Raw genomic sequence first — 16,252 nt, 5'->3', positions numbered from 1 at the left:
TTTAATGATGATTAATTACTTGGAATTAATTTCATAAAGTTATAATGATTTTCAATATTTATATTAATAAAAAAATAGGTGTATAAATTATTTTCACCTTTAATGTAAATTATTAATTTGATAATGATAAAAGAAATAAAAGAATTAATATATCTGTTAAGAACATAATAAATTTTCAAAATGTAATTAACGCATTTAATAAAGCAAAAATTATTTTAGCTTTAATATGGAGAGGAAAAAAAAATTATTTCTAAATTATTTGTCATATTTTTCAAGTAAAAGCAAATATTTGAACTAAAATAGATGTTTTTAAAAAATTTAAACTGTATTTTTATGATTTATTACTATCAAATTTTAATGTTTTTTATTTATATAACTATATTTTTATCAATTTTATCATTAAAGTTTTGTCTTTTTTTTTTTTTATTTGATTTTGAATATATAATGTAGATAATAGATAAAAATTTTTGGTATAAAAAGAGATGTAATTTTTAAGAAAATTATAAGTTTAATTTTGCCAACGATTCAACACTAAAGCCGAAATTGTGTGAGTATTGAAAAAAAATTATTTCTGTTGTTTGCCAAGTACAGCAATGAAGATCTATGAAATTTTAATTTTTGTCTTCATGCTGAAAACAGTATATTCCAAGGTAATTAATTTTCTATTTTAAATTATTATTAAAATGAAAAAAAAGCAAAGAAAATAAATCTGTCTTTTTTTATTCTAGTTTCACTTGAATATAAGTCCAGAAGAACGTAAATCAATTTTTGGAACTTTTGATACAAATGGTAATAATAAATTTTTTAAAATTTTTTTAAAAAAATGAAAACTTATTATTGACTTATTGATAATTTAATTGAAAAAAATTAGTTCCAGATTATGAGCTTGTGCAAATTGGACACTCAATTAAAACACGAGAAACTAAAGATGACAGAAATATATTAAAATTTAATGCTTTTGGAAAATCAGTAAGATTAGAATTGAATAAAAAAAAAACTGCTTTTTCAATGAATACACCAATATGGTTTGCCACAGGAAATGGCTCATTAAATGTTCAATACACTCGTCTTGATAATGATGTAAATTAATACATTTTAATAATACCTATATATTTTATTAATATTTATTTTTTTTATTTTAGACACTACATGATGCCTTGGCATTCTATGAAGATCCAAATAATATGGCAGAAGTTATTGCCATAAAAAATTCAAAACATGACAGCATTGAATTTGTAAGTTTAAAATTTATTATTTAAAAATACAAAAAAAATTAATTCAATTTTTCATTTTATAGATGATGCATATAAGAGATCGATCAAGTAAATTAACAGTATATAAAGCACCTTTATCTGTCATTGAAAAATGGAAAGAATTTTTTAAAAAATCAAAAAATTCACGTGTTTCTAGAAGTGCTGACACTCAATTTATAGAAAATTATCATATTGCAGTTAATTTGGATAATGTTGAACCATGTAAAAAAAAATCTAATAACATTAATTTATATAATTTAATAATAATTAATATCTAATATTATTTTAGCATACAAAAAAGAGCCTAATCCAGTAAAAAGCTATCTGGTAACAAAAAAAATTGAATCACCTCCTTACACTGGTCCAGATCCAGTCAACATAAAAATTTTATTATTTATAAATTATCGAGTTGAATACGTCTCGTAAGTTATCTCAATTAATCTAAAAATTAATTATAGCTGTTTCAATAATGTGACTATGTTTATTTTTAATAGAGAAACAGATCTTCGTCTGTATAAATTATTGGTTTATCTTGTTTCATTTTGGAATGCAGTTAATTTAAAATTCAATGATTTTATTAATCCAGCAATAAAATTTCACATCTCTGGTGTTGTTATTGGAAATGTAAGTTTATTAAAAACAAAAATTATTTTAACTTTTTAAATTAATATTTATTATAACATTAAGAATAAATGGGCTGCACCGTATCTTCAAGATTCATTTGAACCAAATGGTAAATATGTCAACAGTGATATAGCATTACGTGAATTTAAATATTTTTTGAGTCAAAAAAATCAACAAAAAATGTTCAATTCAACATGGGACATTGCCATTACTCAGACAGAGTAAGTTTAAAAAACAATTTATATTATATTTCTATTAAATTACAATGATATATATATTAATATTATTTTTTATACATAGTCTAGAATTATGTCAACCAGATTCTTGTAATAATGCCTCCAGTTCTGGTATGTAATTCTATTTTTTTTTTAAATTAATATATTACATATAATTATCTTAATTTTTTTGTATTTAGGACGAGCATTTATTGGTCAAACATGTAACAATGACAAGTCAACTGAAAGTCCAATAGCAATTATTTATGATGCAAATGATTTTTATGGAATTCTAGTTGCTGCTCATGAAACAGCACACATGTAAGAATTTTAATTGTATTTTTCTACATTCATTATTGCAATAATATTATATATGTATTTTTAGTTTAGGAGCAGTTGATGATGGTCAAATAACTATTAGAAATACATCATGTACACCTGATGGTTCTATCATGAACCCAAATACTGAGCACATGTATGGACCAAACAGTGACACATGGTCATCTTGCAGTGTTGATGAAATATTAACAATACTCAAGTAAGTTTTATCCAATTAAATTGATTCAATTGATAATGAAGTTTTTATTTTTTATTAGAAATAAACAGTATGGATGTTGGTTGAATAATTCATTATTGGATAATCAACCAAGTATAAATATAGTACCACATATTTTACCTGGACATATGGTTAGTCTTTCGGATCAGTGTAAATCACGTAAATTTACTGATACATGTGATGTAAGAAATTTTATAATATTTCAATTTAAAAAAAAAATATAGTAGTTTTATTAATATATAAATAATAAATTTATTCATTACAGGAAAGTAAAACAACATGTGAGGTACTTTATTGCTGGGAGAGCTCATTTCCCATACCAGATTTTTTAAGAAATTGTAAAGATTCTGGTGCACCACTTGGTGGTACATATTGTGGTGCTGGTAAACATTGCATCAATCAAAAATGCATGCCAATTGATAAAAACATGTTATAAATATTTGTTTAAACTCAATAAAAAAAAATATCAATCAGAAAATAAATATAATAATAATAAAGCTGTAAACAGCGCCATTTTATATGTACTATCAATGAAAACAAAATAATAATAATCTAAGTTCTAACCTTTTATCTGAAATAAAACATCAAAACAATTGTCGACAGTTTGTTAAGTTTTTAATTATTGTTGGCTAATAATTAAATTTAAGTTAATTAATAATGGCTGATTGTGGTGATCAAGATAATGTAGAACGTACTGATGCTGATAATACTAAAAGTGATAAATTATTTACATTAAAAAAATGGAATGCAGTTGCAATGTGGAGCTGGGATGTCGAGTGTGATACTTGTGCCATTTGTCGTGTCCAAGTTATGGGTATGTTTATTTAATTATTTTTAATCATCTAAATAACAATAAATAAATATCAATTTGATTTAAATCAATGTACTTACAATAAACAATTTTTTTTTTTTTTTTTTAATTTTTTTATTAACGTAGGTACATTTTCTTTTTTTTACAAAATGTTTTTGTTATATTTTTTGTATATCGAAAAACATGAGTCTACAATTTGGCATTATATTTACAAATATATATTTTATACAAATATATTCTGTAGAAATAAAATTCCAATAATAATTTCATTAAAATTATATAACATAAATGATTTTTTTAAAATAATAATAGTAACAATATTTTGAATATTTACAAGTGATTGTGTGTGTATGTGAATACAATGAGATAAAGAAAAAAAAAAAAAAAGGAAATTAAATCTTTAAATGCTCCTCCAACTATTTAAGTACTAAAAAATATAATTAAAAATTATTAAGATCATATGTTTAATTAATTTTAATAACCCTGTTATTATATAATTAATTTCATTCAATAAATTTATGCTCATATATTTATCAAAAAATATATATATATCATCCCAATCATGAGGTAGTCATACTCATAAGGACCTGCTTATTATTTCATCATCATCATCATCAAATAGCAATTATTATTACGAGATTATTATCATTAATTTTAAATCACATGATAAAATAAAATATTCAATATTTCTTTTGTTTTTTTTTTTTTTTTCTAACGTTTGATTATCAATCTAATAATTATTACTATTATATTTTTTTTGTTCTTCATTAAATACAGATAGCTAATTTAAATTTTGGCTATCATTATTGCTTTGATTGTTAATTAAAATCTAATTTTTTTTAACTTTAAAAGAAATAATTTTATAGTAAAAATGTAATTTGATCATTTAAAAATAATAATGACAGATGGAAATAAAAAAAAAAAAAGAGTTTAAAGAAAAGAGATTGATGAAATTGTGTTGGGGAAAAAAGAAAAAGAAAAAGAAAGAGAGCTAAAGCTTTAATCAAAGACAATAATAATAAGCTTAATCAAAAATAACATTCTATAAAATATTTAATAATAAACAATGAAAAATATAAAATAAATTTTAAAAACACTAGCAACCAGCAGGCATTGGTTTCATATTAGCAACAGCACTCATTCGTCTAACTGGACCACTCATACCTTTTTCAATTTCTTCAAGTGATCTACCTCTGGTTTCTGGTACCCATATTATAACAAATATCAATGCAACACAACAAATTGCACCAAATATCCAAAATGTTGGTCCAGCACCAATTGCTGACATTGTATCTTGAAATGTTTTTGTAACAGTAAATACAATAAACCAATTAAATGCTGTTGCAACACTTGCTGCTGGACCACGTATACTTGCTGGTAATATTTCACCCATCATTAACCATGGTATTGGACCAAAACCAAGTGAAAAACCAATAACAAATATAACTAAACTTGTCAATGGTACCCAGCCATAATTAATTATATCAACATCAGGATATTTTTCTTTTATATAAAAAAATGTTCCAAGTGAAAATAATGTTGTTATCATTGCAATTGTACTTATATAAAGTAATACTTTACGTCCAAGTCTATCAATTAATGCAGTTGCAATAAATGTTGATGCAAAATTAACAATACCAACAATAATTGTACTTGTATTTTTTGGTACTGAACTACCAGCCATCTAAATTATTAATTAAACAACAAACAAAATTAACATTATTATTAGGAAATAATTTTAATAATAATTAATAAATTATAAATACGTACCTCAAATATTTGTACAGTATAAAATATAACAGCATTTATACCAGAAAATTGTTGAAAAAACATAAGACCAAGTGATATTAATAATGGTTTTAAATTTTTTTTTTTTAACATTTCATATACTGGTGATTGAGCTGAATGTTTTTCACAATTGGCATTAGCATCTTCAATTGATGATAATTCATCACTAATATCAACATTTTTACCACGTAACCATTGTAATGATTTACGTGCTTCTTTAACTTTTCCTTTGGATATATACCATCTTGGTGTTTCTGGTATTCCAAACATTAATGCAAGATATGGAATTGATAATCCTGCACCAATATATGCTATTGTTGACCAATCAACAAACATACCAGAAGTAAAACAAAGTAATATACCAACATTACCAAATGCTGTTGGTAATAAACCAAGTGTACCACGTACTTCAGCTTGTATTGTTTCACCAAGATATACTGGTAATGATAATGATGCAACACCAACACAAAAACCACATATTCCACGACCAATATATACTGTTATAACATTTTGTGCCATTGCTATTGTCAACCATCCTATTTAAATTTAATTTATTGATTAATTAGTATTTTATTAATACAATTTATAATTTCTTTTTGTTTTTTAAATATCAATTTACCTATGATAAATGGAAATGCTGTTGCAAGAATTGTTCTTTTTCTTCCGAGATATTCAATAAATGGTCCACCAGCAATACCACCGAATAATGCAAGTAATGGAAGTATTGAACCAATCCATGATGCCTGAAAAAATTTAAACAAAAAAAAAACAAATAAAATTAGAGAAGATTTCGTGGATTCTGGTACAAATTATTACTAAAATCTTTGAAAAATTATTAATCTGCGATCATGAAAATATTCAATGGAATCTATTTAAATTCCTTCAACAGATTTGATTCGAATTAAATTTTAAAAAATACAAATTATATGGAATTTCGAAATATTTTAGAATCTTTTTAAATCTCGTAAAGTTCTTTTTTCGAATCAATCATTCTTCGAAATATCAAAACACAAGTAAAATCAAAAGCCATTTTTTATATTTTAATTTGAATTATTACATTAAAAAAAATAGCTTCATTTGAATTAATTATAAAACTTATAACTTGAAATTTCTATTGACAAAACAGCTTTGTTTTCCGAGCCACCAGGTGGCAAAGTAATTAAGTCAAATCCCAGGTAAAAATTTCCGATAATAATGAACACACCCCTTAACCTCTTGAAAAATTAAAAGAAAAAAAAAAAAAAAAAAAAACAACACATGATCAGGTGATTTAACAAGTATTTAATTAATTAAAAATAAAAAAAGAAATAAATAAAACAAGACAAGTCAGTTGAGTAAATGAAGCACGAGGTGTATAATATATTTTTCGTCTGATTAAAAATTAAAAATCACTGTTTAATATATAAAAAAAAAAAAGATTAATAAATTATTTGAATGAGTAAACAATATCATAATTAAATAAAATTATAAAAAATCATATCCATCGAGTGAATGTCCCTGATAAAGGTCAACAATAAGTTGATATGTGATGTGCATGGCAAAAAGGCCATGTGGCTATATCCTTCAATTACACTTGGTTTATTGAATCTCAATTCATAACATGTCACAGTTATTTATTTTTTTTTTTTGTTAAATTATTATTTATATTCAACAGTCAATTAAATATCAACGACAAATAATTAAAACGTGCCCCTGACAATCCTCTAAAAATAATTGTCTTTTTTATTTTTCATTATATATCAACACACTCACACAAATCATTGACGCACATGATGATGGGTTAAATTTTCTTAACAAGTTAATTAACCTATTTATTTTGTGTCAATAAACAACAATTATTTATTAATAATAATTTTATTTTAAATACTCACCGAGTTTGTATTTATTTCATCACGAAAAATTGCTGTTTGATTCATGGAATCAATACCTGGTGATGAGTAGGCACTTGAAAAACCAACAACCATTGATCCAAGTGATACACTCAGTGCAGCAATTACCTTTGAAAAACAATTATAAATATAATTATTTTTTAAAAAATTTACAGAGTCATTGTAACTCACATAAAATCATAGCTTAATTTATATTTTATCTTTTTTAATTAACTATTTTGTACCTGACTAAATGTATATGCCGGCACTGGGGTATTGCCTGGTACTTGAATATTAACATGAGTATCAGCACGTATTAAAATTTTCATTGTAATTAATTTTTTTTAAACACTTTTTAATTAAAAAAAAAATATACATAAAACAATGAAAATACAAAGATGTTGATGATGCTAACACCTCCACGTTTTACACACGTATGTGTCCGAAAAAAAAAATATAAAATAACTAAATACTAAATTTATTAGTCACCTTTTTGTCACACAACTTTATCATTAAAAATAAAAATATTAGAAACTCTCCTTCTCTTTTATTTTTCTATTCAAATCACTAACACATTAAAAATTTTATTTTCTCATTTAAATACTTGAATTATTAACAGTCATAAATAAAATATATATATTAATTTAAATTATCTATTTTAACGTTTTTGTAAAATATAATAATTAATTTTTTGTTATTTAAAATATTTTTAAAACAAGTTATTTTCAATGTATGATATTTTAAAATGCAAGCTATCGATACTTTACAAGAACTCTTATATAGCTCTTTGGCGGTATTGTCATAAGGGGGCTGATATTAAACCCCTCCTTAAACTTCCCCACCTTTATTATTTTTTTTTTTTTTTTAATAATTTTAAATGACTATTATTATTATATATATTTTAATTCAAGACATGATGATATTTAACTTGTTGATGATTTCATCCACCTCAACGTAAATTTTTTTTAATTTTAATTTTTACCAATGTTTGTCAATGAATTTTTTAACATACTTCCGGTTCTTTGACCATTGAAGAAAAATAATTTGACAATCTAATCACGTTTTATTTATTATTTAGTTTTTTTTTTTTAATTCTCTTCCTTACTATTGTTTCAAAGCCATCATGATTACGATTTTTCATGATGATGGGAATTCCCTGTAATGATTTATTTAAGTCATGAATTTATTAGACATCCAATTTTTTTTTTTTTCTATCACGTTGTATTGATTTGATAAACTCAATACAGTTTTTGGTTTATTTATTTAAATAACAGGCTCAAGAAATTATTAATTTTTTCTAATTATATCGAGGTCAACCTGGCAAATGAATAATAATAATTAACAAATAAATAAATATTAAATGAATTTGTTAATTTTAATATTGTGAATTGTTATTATTTTTAATTATCTAATTAATTTGATGACATAAATTTAATAAAGTACAGTTGTAAATTAAATAAGATGCTTGCTATTTTAAATAATTATTACGCAGCTATTGTTTAAAGGATAATAAATGTTTTTTTTTTTGTTATTTTTAATGATTTTTTTTTGTTAATAATCTATTGATATATGGCACCTGTATAAGACATCTGTTAGGGTCACCTTTTATCAATGCCATTGGTTAAATTCAGGTGATGATGAAAAACCTTGAAAATAATTGTTTAGATATTCTATTGAATTTATGTCATCAAATTAATTTTTTTTAAATTGAAAAATTAATTTTTTATCAAAAATTACATCTCAGATAAATTAAGAATAAATTTGGATATATATTTTTTTTTTGTTCGTGCTCTCAATTATTATCTCTGTATTTTGTGTTTTTTTTTTTCAAAATAAAATATTTTTTTTATTTATCTTATTTAAAAATTCATATTTGTTTTTGTGTCTGAGATGAAATGTCATTATTATGACGTTTTTAATTATAATCATGTGAGAAAAAAAAAAATAATAATTTTTAAATATTTAATGCAAATATTATAATTAATTTAAAAAGAATAAGATTTTTATTCAAAATTTAAAAGTAAAATTTTTATCTTTAACAAGCTGTATATATTTCTTATTTTTATCATTTTAAAAAATGAATTTTTTATTATTCTAATTATCAAAATTAATTTTTTAATTGGGTAATTCCTAATTTAATCTTATTAAAATAATTATGAAAAAAAAATTAAATTAATAGATATATTTTCTACTTCAACAAGTAGCCAAGGTTATCAAAGGTTATCGACTTGATTTTATTAATTTTTACGACATAATTATCAACGAAAAAAATAAATATTACATAAAAAAAAAAAAAAATTACAATTGAAGGCTATTTATTTGTGTGCAAATAATTTTAGTCAAAAAAAAGAATTAATTAGCACTTAATTTGATAAAGTTAAAAATGATAAAATAAAAAATAAATTTAGTCAAGTACCAAATAATTAAATTAAACAAATAATTAATTACGAAAAAAAAAAAATAAATAATAAAATTAAAAACACTCACCTGACTTGGATACTTGATAATTTCAACATCTAATTTTGATCTTCCCTTTTTTGATCTTGATTTATTATTTTTTTTTGCCAATTCATTATCACTTTTAAGTTCCATTTGTAATTGTGAATCCATGAGCATTTTATTATCCTCAATAGCAATACGTTCTTTTGATACAAGTGGTTCTAATTGTTTATAATCACAATTTTTACTCAATGGATTATATATTTGTGATTTAGTTAAATCATTTTCATGTCTTAAATTATCAGCATAATAATGATTTTTTGATAAATTTGTTATTCCATTATTAATTGTTTGTTGCTTTGTTGTTGTAGATGTTGTTGATGATGATGATGATGATGATTTTTGGGATGTTTTTTTACTTTTAATTAATGCTTGTTGACTATTAAATGGACTTGCGTTTGTTAATAATGTTGTATTTGATGCACAATCTTGTGATATATCGGAGCTTGTTGTTGTTGATCTTGATAGAGTTGGAACCCTTGAATAATACTTTGGTAGAATTGACCGGTCCTGAAGAATAATAAAATAATTAAAACGTTATATTTATTTCAATAATTATTAACTATTCTATCACATCACTTACAAGTTAATTAAAAAAATATTTTAATGTAAAAAAATATGAAATTTAACTCATCCAATCTGCGGATTTTTGTTATTTAAAAGGATAAATTAGCATTGTTCAACTATTTATATGAATTTATTATCAGTTCATTGACAAAGATAGTATTAACGAAAGTGCAATGTTTAATAATTTCAAATTGAGAGAGAAATATTTATTTATAAAAAATAACAAAAACTGACCAATCATATTATTTTGTTTAAATGCGTTATTTTTCAGTTAATGATTGGCTGACTTTTACCCTTGTGCCAATCATGATAACCCAATGATTTGACCCAACTCAATAAACTTTGAATTCAAATTTTTGCAACATATCACTTGAATTATTTCACGTCACTCGTGGCAAAAATAATAATAATTTAAAGAAAAAACTAATCTACAATTTGTTAATTTATAAAATATATATTTCTAATGTTTTTTATATATTTTAAATATTTTTATTATTTTTTGAATGCCTTAAAAACAAAGATTGCACTTCTTTTTTAAACTGTAGTAACTTTTTTTGATAATAATAGTTTAAATTATTGTTATATTTAAATAAATATATTACCATTTTTTTTTTATTATAAAAATCCATATTTTCGGTAAATTTAATAATTTCGATTAACATGTTTTATGTATAAAATTAATAAACGTTCTGATTGCATTAATCGTGAATGTCAGGGTTTTATTATTTCAGTAAATGTAAATAATTTTTAAAAAATAAATAAAACAAAAAAATTAATAAACACGTGAGATGTGTGTATATCACGTGTTAAATTAGGTAGAAATTCAAATTTAAAAAACTATTATGCATTTTATTTTTAATATAAAACATAATATTTATTTATCAATAACGTCATAATCATTTAACAATAAATTATTCTTATCAGCCAACAGCATCACGTTTGCTCTCAATAATTTATATATATATTCATTATTCATATTTTTTTTATTATCAATTAAAATGTCTTCTTAATTTTCATGTAACTTTTTTCTTTAATATATCAATTATTATTGTCATTTTTTTTTCTTGCAAAATGTACATGACCTAATTGTTTTTTAATTTCGTCATTTATTCTTTTGAATTATCTCTCGATTTTATTTCATTTTTTTTTTTAATTATATGCAAATATTTTCATTAGAATCGGCATATAAATGAAAAAAAAAAAAACCTCATCATTTTAATTAAAAACAAAAAAAAAACATCATGTAACACCGATTTTTATTTTTTTTCTTATCATTCGAAATTTAAAGAGCCAATATTTGCATGTGTTTATTTGTTTTTGCGCCAAATTTTTTTTAAATTAAATTTACTCAGTCGGTATTGTCGTTTTAATTTGCAACAAGTGTTTTTTTTATCTTATATTTTTTTACAGTGAATCAGATATTTTTATTTTTATATTGCTCTCGATATGGTATTTAATTTTTTCCACGTTCCATAGACTCTCACATTTTTTTTTTTTTTTCTTTTTCAAGGAAATCATAGTTTTTTTTACTCCAATTCAATCAAACTGGATTACTTCCCGATAGAAAAACATGCAATTTTAAATTCATTTGAATAGTTCAAATACCAAACTATAATATAAAAAAAAAAAAAAATTAGCAAATTGAATTTAAAAATAAATAAAAAAAATTAAATTCTATTAATAAAAAAAATTAGATAAGAAATTTGTTGACTCAAATAATTTATAGATAATATTTTTGTGTATAAACACAACCAGCCATCTTATTGTGCATAAAAAAAAAAAAAAGAGTAAAAATATAAAAATAAAAAATAAATAAAAAAGTACCACCACGAAGCTTGTGGCGTAGTCCATCGGAAATGCATGGAACTTTCCAGAACAATTCGCGGGTTATACAGAAAAACTAAGAAAGACAGCTGTATACATGAACAACAGATGTCAAACAAAGATAAAACAATATACATAATTTTAATATTAAAATAAATTCCACATGTAATACAGAAATAATATCAAAAGTAATCAAAATATTCTCTTCTATGCCGACAAATAACAATAAAAATCTATTTTAAAATTCAAATATAACTTATGTTTATAAATGAAAAAAAATTAATTAATTTCATTAATTATAATTAACTTACTTTGTTTTTTGATATTGATGATACCAAACAGAGTGGCCATGGTTGCATCATTTGTCTCCTTTGTGACGACATTTTTAAACAATATATTAATCAAACACTTAAAAAATTAATTAGCAAAAATTAAAATTAATCTTATAAAAAATATACACAATTATTTGAATAATTTTAATTATTAATAAATTTTTTGTTTTCTATTTATAAAACAAATTAAATTTAAACCGAACAAAAAAATACTTTTAATCACAGTTTTTTTTTATTTTCGAAATACTTTTAATTTATTTATAATGTGTATCTATTATAGAGTATTTTATTGGTAATTTTTTTTATTTCTGTAATTGTAAATTGCAAGCCGGTTGATATTTTAACACAATTTATTTAACGTTTTATGATCCACCGGTTTTGGTTTCTGCGTTTATACGTCGTATGACGTTCCACCTGGACACTGTTGCTAATACTGTCTTTATCATTCAGCAACTTTCTCTCTTATTTTTTTACACATACATGGATAATACACGTGTGATAAGTGTATCCTCTTTTACTCTTATTAAATATATATTTATATATTTATATTTAATAATAAAACACACTTGAAATATTTTTTTTTACAAAAAAAAAAAACAATTTTGTCTGACGTTGTATTTTGCAAATTTTACAAAATTTATTTTTCACGTTATTTTTAATTTAAATAATACGAAAATAATTTTTTTTAAATAAATTTAATACTGTTTATTAAGTAATTAATTTTTTTTTGATTGATAATTGTTATTTTTAGGTGTTGAAAAATTTAATTATAGATTTTATTGATTTTTTTTTTTGATTCTTGGTTTTTTAATTTTTGATGATATTTTTGATTTTTTTTGTTTATTTATTTATTTATTTATGTTTAATTTGTTAATTAGTGATTTTATTTTTTTGTGGAAGGCTTTCTTCGTTGTTTCGCAACTTTGATTATCAGATACGTTGGGGGTTTGTCGTCTTTTATATATATACGTTTGAGAGTTCGGATCAGGCGCCAGTACTTACTCGGTTAAATTCGCTTAATATCGGTTATTTAGTATTATTTTAATTTATCAATTTGTATGTGTGTGTACATATTTAATTGTCATAAAAATTAATTTTTTTTTTTTTATTGGTATACAAGATTTATATGGGAGACAAGAAAATTTGTGACGAAATTTAAAATCAACAATAAAATTTAAAAAAAAAAACAATGATTTTATAAATTTAAAAAAAAAAAAATTTATAAATTATATAAGTGAATTTATCAGTAACAAGTTAAGCCAATTATTATTTATTTATTTAAATTTTTTTATTATTTAAAATAACAATATCTTATTTTTATACATTTTTTTTTTTTTGTATTCATTTTTTAATTTTTAACTATGTATTTTTATTTCTATTAATTATTTCATTTACAATTTTGCAATGGATTGTTTTTTTATTTTTTTGATAATAATAGAATGTAGTAAATAAATAAATAAAAAATCTTTCGTCACAAAGCTTATCAATGACAGGATGCAAGTCTGGTTGATAAAAAAAGAAAAAAAATCAATCTCATTAAACAGGTGGTTCATCACATGTTTTTTTCATCTTCCTATATTGACACAATATAAACATAAATAAATTACGATAAATTGATTTTTCTTAATTAATAATAATTCTTTGTTTCTGTCTTGAAATTTTTAAAATTCTTGAAATTTTTAAAATCATCCAATTTTCCGGTATCAAAAATTTAAAATTAAATTTTTTTAAAATTTCATAGAGAAAATAATACTAATCTATAAAAAATATTCATTAAAAATAAAATTATATTATTACAATGATAATACATATACACAAATCTTTAATTAACAAATAAATTTTCAATAATTTTATTTCAAAATCAAACCCTTTATTTTAAAAATCAAATAATTTTATACCGTTTAACAATTAAAGCGTAATATCAATCATGAATATTCTGGTTAAATTTATTCTACAAAATAAAACATATAGAAATTTAATCATACGCATATATTGTTATGTCATTTAATAACAAATAATAATATTCAATGTTGGGGGTTAATTGTTATAAACCCCCCTCCAGGATAAAATTAAAAACAACGGAAAAATTTTCAATTTAAATACCCCCCATCGATCAAAACATTTACAATTATTTTAATTCATTGTTATGAATATTCTACTTTAAAATATCATCTCCTAATTTATTTTATTTATTATCTTAATAAACAATAATAATAACAACAACAATTTTTAACTGGAATATTCTTGATGTGTAGCATTTGACTGGAATCAATCGATGATCATCATCAAAGTTTGTCGTTTATTTATTTGAAAAAAATTTCCATTAGTTATTTAATATTATTAGAAATATACATGCCTAAACAAACTTATTATTTACATTTTTTTAATTTAATTTTTAACAACAAATATGTCAACAAGTAAATTTAAATATCTTTGTTTTTTTTTTTGCATTAATTTTATATTTTTAAAGCTAATATTTTTTGTTACATATTGCTGATAGTTTATCATTTTATCTTATCAATTTTCAAGTTCATATTTATGACGTCAAAAAAAATATATAAATTGCACTAATAGTTAATTTTTAAATTAATTTTTTTTAAATTTAATAATGCATAAATTTATTAAAACTTTATTTGCAATGCTTTTAGTTAATTTTTTATTATCATTTTTATATCATAACTGATAATCAATATTTTTTATTTATCAGCATTCAAACACATGTGAATTTTTAAATTATTAATTAATCAATGATTTAATTATTTATATCAAAATTACAGTTGATCGTACTTGTCAGTCTTGTTAATAATAATATCTCAGTGGAAAATTACCGGTAACATTGTCCATTAAATTGTTATTATTAATTTTTTTTTTTTTTAAGATATCATTATACATCAGTAATAATAAACTTGCAACAATACATGCACAATTAAATGTCTATATCAATTGTCTTAAATATGTATATAAAAAAAAATGAAAATAAAAAAAAAATGCTGAGTAAGTGTGTTTTTTCTTTTTAGTTTTTTTCATTGTTATTATTATTTTAAAAATTTAATTGACAAAAAGATATTGTTCTAGAGACTTCGTTGTATCGATAAAATAATTATTTATTTATTTTTTTTTTTATTCATTTAAATATGTTGGTGAGTTATTGTGAATTTTGATTATTGTCTGAAAATATAAGCAAATGATACATGAGACACTTCACTTTACTATCTCCATTATTATGATAAAAAAAAATTGTCTGTAGATTTTTTTATTATTTCAAAACAATGTACCAAACAGTCGTTTATTATCTATGTAATTTTTTTTTTTTCCTTCTATTCTTATCTGTTTGTGTCATGAATTTTTTGAAATAATAAAAATTCATCAGTCTGTGGCCTCGAAAATTCAATAGAAATTTAATTTTTTTTTTCATTTTTTTTTTGTAAAATAATTTATTGTTTATAATTAAATATTGTTTATATTGTTTAAATATATTTTTTAATTTTTATTTTAATCTGTTTCAGATGCTTGTCTTCGTTGTCAAGCTGAGAGTAAAAAAGATTTCATTGGAAAACAAGATTGCGTTGTTGTATGGGGCGAATGTAATCATTCCTTTCATTATTGCTGCATGTCACTTTGGGTTAAACAAAATAATCGTTGTCCACTTTGTCAACAAGAATGGTCAATTCAACGTATGGGAAAATAATTATCCATCAATTCAAATTAACTACCTGTTAAAGTTGGAAAAGAAAACAAATTCCAAAAAAAAAATGAATGATTTTTTATGAAAAACATTTTCATTTTAATCATTTTTTTCTGTACTTTTTACTTTCATTAAAAATTGTTTATAACTGTATAAGAAAAAACGAAAAAACATTGTTCATTAATTAATTAAAAATAAACAAAAAAATTTATACAATATAAAATAGAAAA

At 21.8% G+C, this 16,252-nt stretch overlaps 3 protein-coding genes across 5 annotated transcripts; 2 read left to right on the top strand and 1 right to left on the bottom strand.

The window, feature by feature from the left end:
* The first annotated feature begins 1,461 nt into the window (after nucleotides 1-1,461).
* Nucleotides 1,462-3,206, top strand: LOC122860913 (A disintegrin and metalloproteinase with thrombospondin motifs 1-like). Its single transcript, XM_044164983.1, has 8 exons — nucleotides 1,462-1,675; nucleotides 1,748-1,877; nucleotides 1,941-2,098; nucleotides 2,178-2,224; nucleotides 2,293-2,413; nucleotides 2,478-2,630; nucleotides 2,689-2,830; nucleotides 2,914-3,206. The coding sequence occupies exons 3-8, from the start codon at nucleotides 2,058-2,060 to the stop codon at nucleotides 3,082-3,084; spliced, it is 675 nt and encodes a 224-aa protein (XP_044020918.1). The 5' UTR covers nucleotides 1,462-1,675; nucleotides 1,748-1,877; nucleotides 1,941-2,057; the 3' UTR covers nucleotides 3,085-3,206.
* Nucleotides 3,207-16,252, top strand: LOC122860916 (RING-box protein 2). Its single transcript, XM_044164985.1, has 2 exons — nucleotides 3,207-3,462; nucleotides 15,844-16,252. The coding sequence occupies exons 1-2, from the start codon at nucleotides 3,306-3,308 to the stop codon at nucleotides 16,023-16,025; spliced, it is 339 nt and encodes a 112-aa protein (XP_044020920.1). The 5' UTR covers nucleotides 3,207-3,305; the 3' UTR covers nucleotides 16,026-16,252.
* LOC122860911 (facilitated trehalose transporter Tret1-like) lies at nucleotides 3,961-13,299 on the bottom strand. 3 transcript variants are annotated; one of them, XM_044164972.1, is made up of 6 exons: nucleotides 12,317-13,299; nucleotides 9,603-10,124; nucleotides 7,119-7,244; nucleotides 5,867-5,990; nucleotides 5,230-5,783; nucleotides 3,961-5,143 (listed from the first exon to the last, which is right to left on the bottom strand). In XM_044164972.1, exons 1-6 carry the CDS (start codon nucleotides 12,386-12,388, stop codon nucleotides 4,556-4,558), a joined length of 1,986 nt encoding a protein of 661 aa, XP_044020907.1. In that variant the 5' UTR covers nucleotides 12,389-13,299; the 3' UTR covers nucleotides 3,961-4,555. The 3 variants fall into 3 exon arrangements, with proteins under 3 accessions (XP_044020907.1, XP_044020908.1, XP_044020909.1); XM_044164973.1 differs by lacking the exon at nucleotides 12,317-13,299 and adding an exon at nucleotides 10,198-10,317; XM_044164974.1 differs by lacking the exons at nucleotides 9,603-10,124; nucleotides 12,317-13,299 and adding an exon at nucleotides 7,361-7,859.

Source organism: Aphidius gifuensis, linkage group LG1 (assembly GCF_014905175.1).
Source record: "Aphidius gifuensis isolate YNYX2018 linkage group LG1, ASM1490517v1, whole genome shotgun sequence".
In the NCBI taxonomy this organism is placed as follows: Eukaryota; Metazoa; Arthropoda; class Insecta; order Hymenoptera; family Braconidae; genus Aphidius; species Aphidius gifuensis.
The sequence above is the reverse complement of the archived record's forward strand: the minus strand, read 5'-3'. Positions and strand labels throughout refer to the sequence as shown.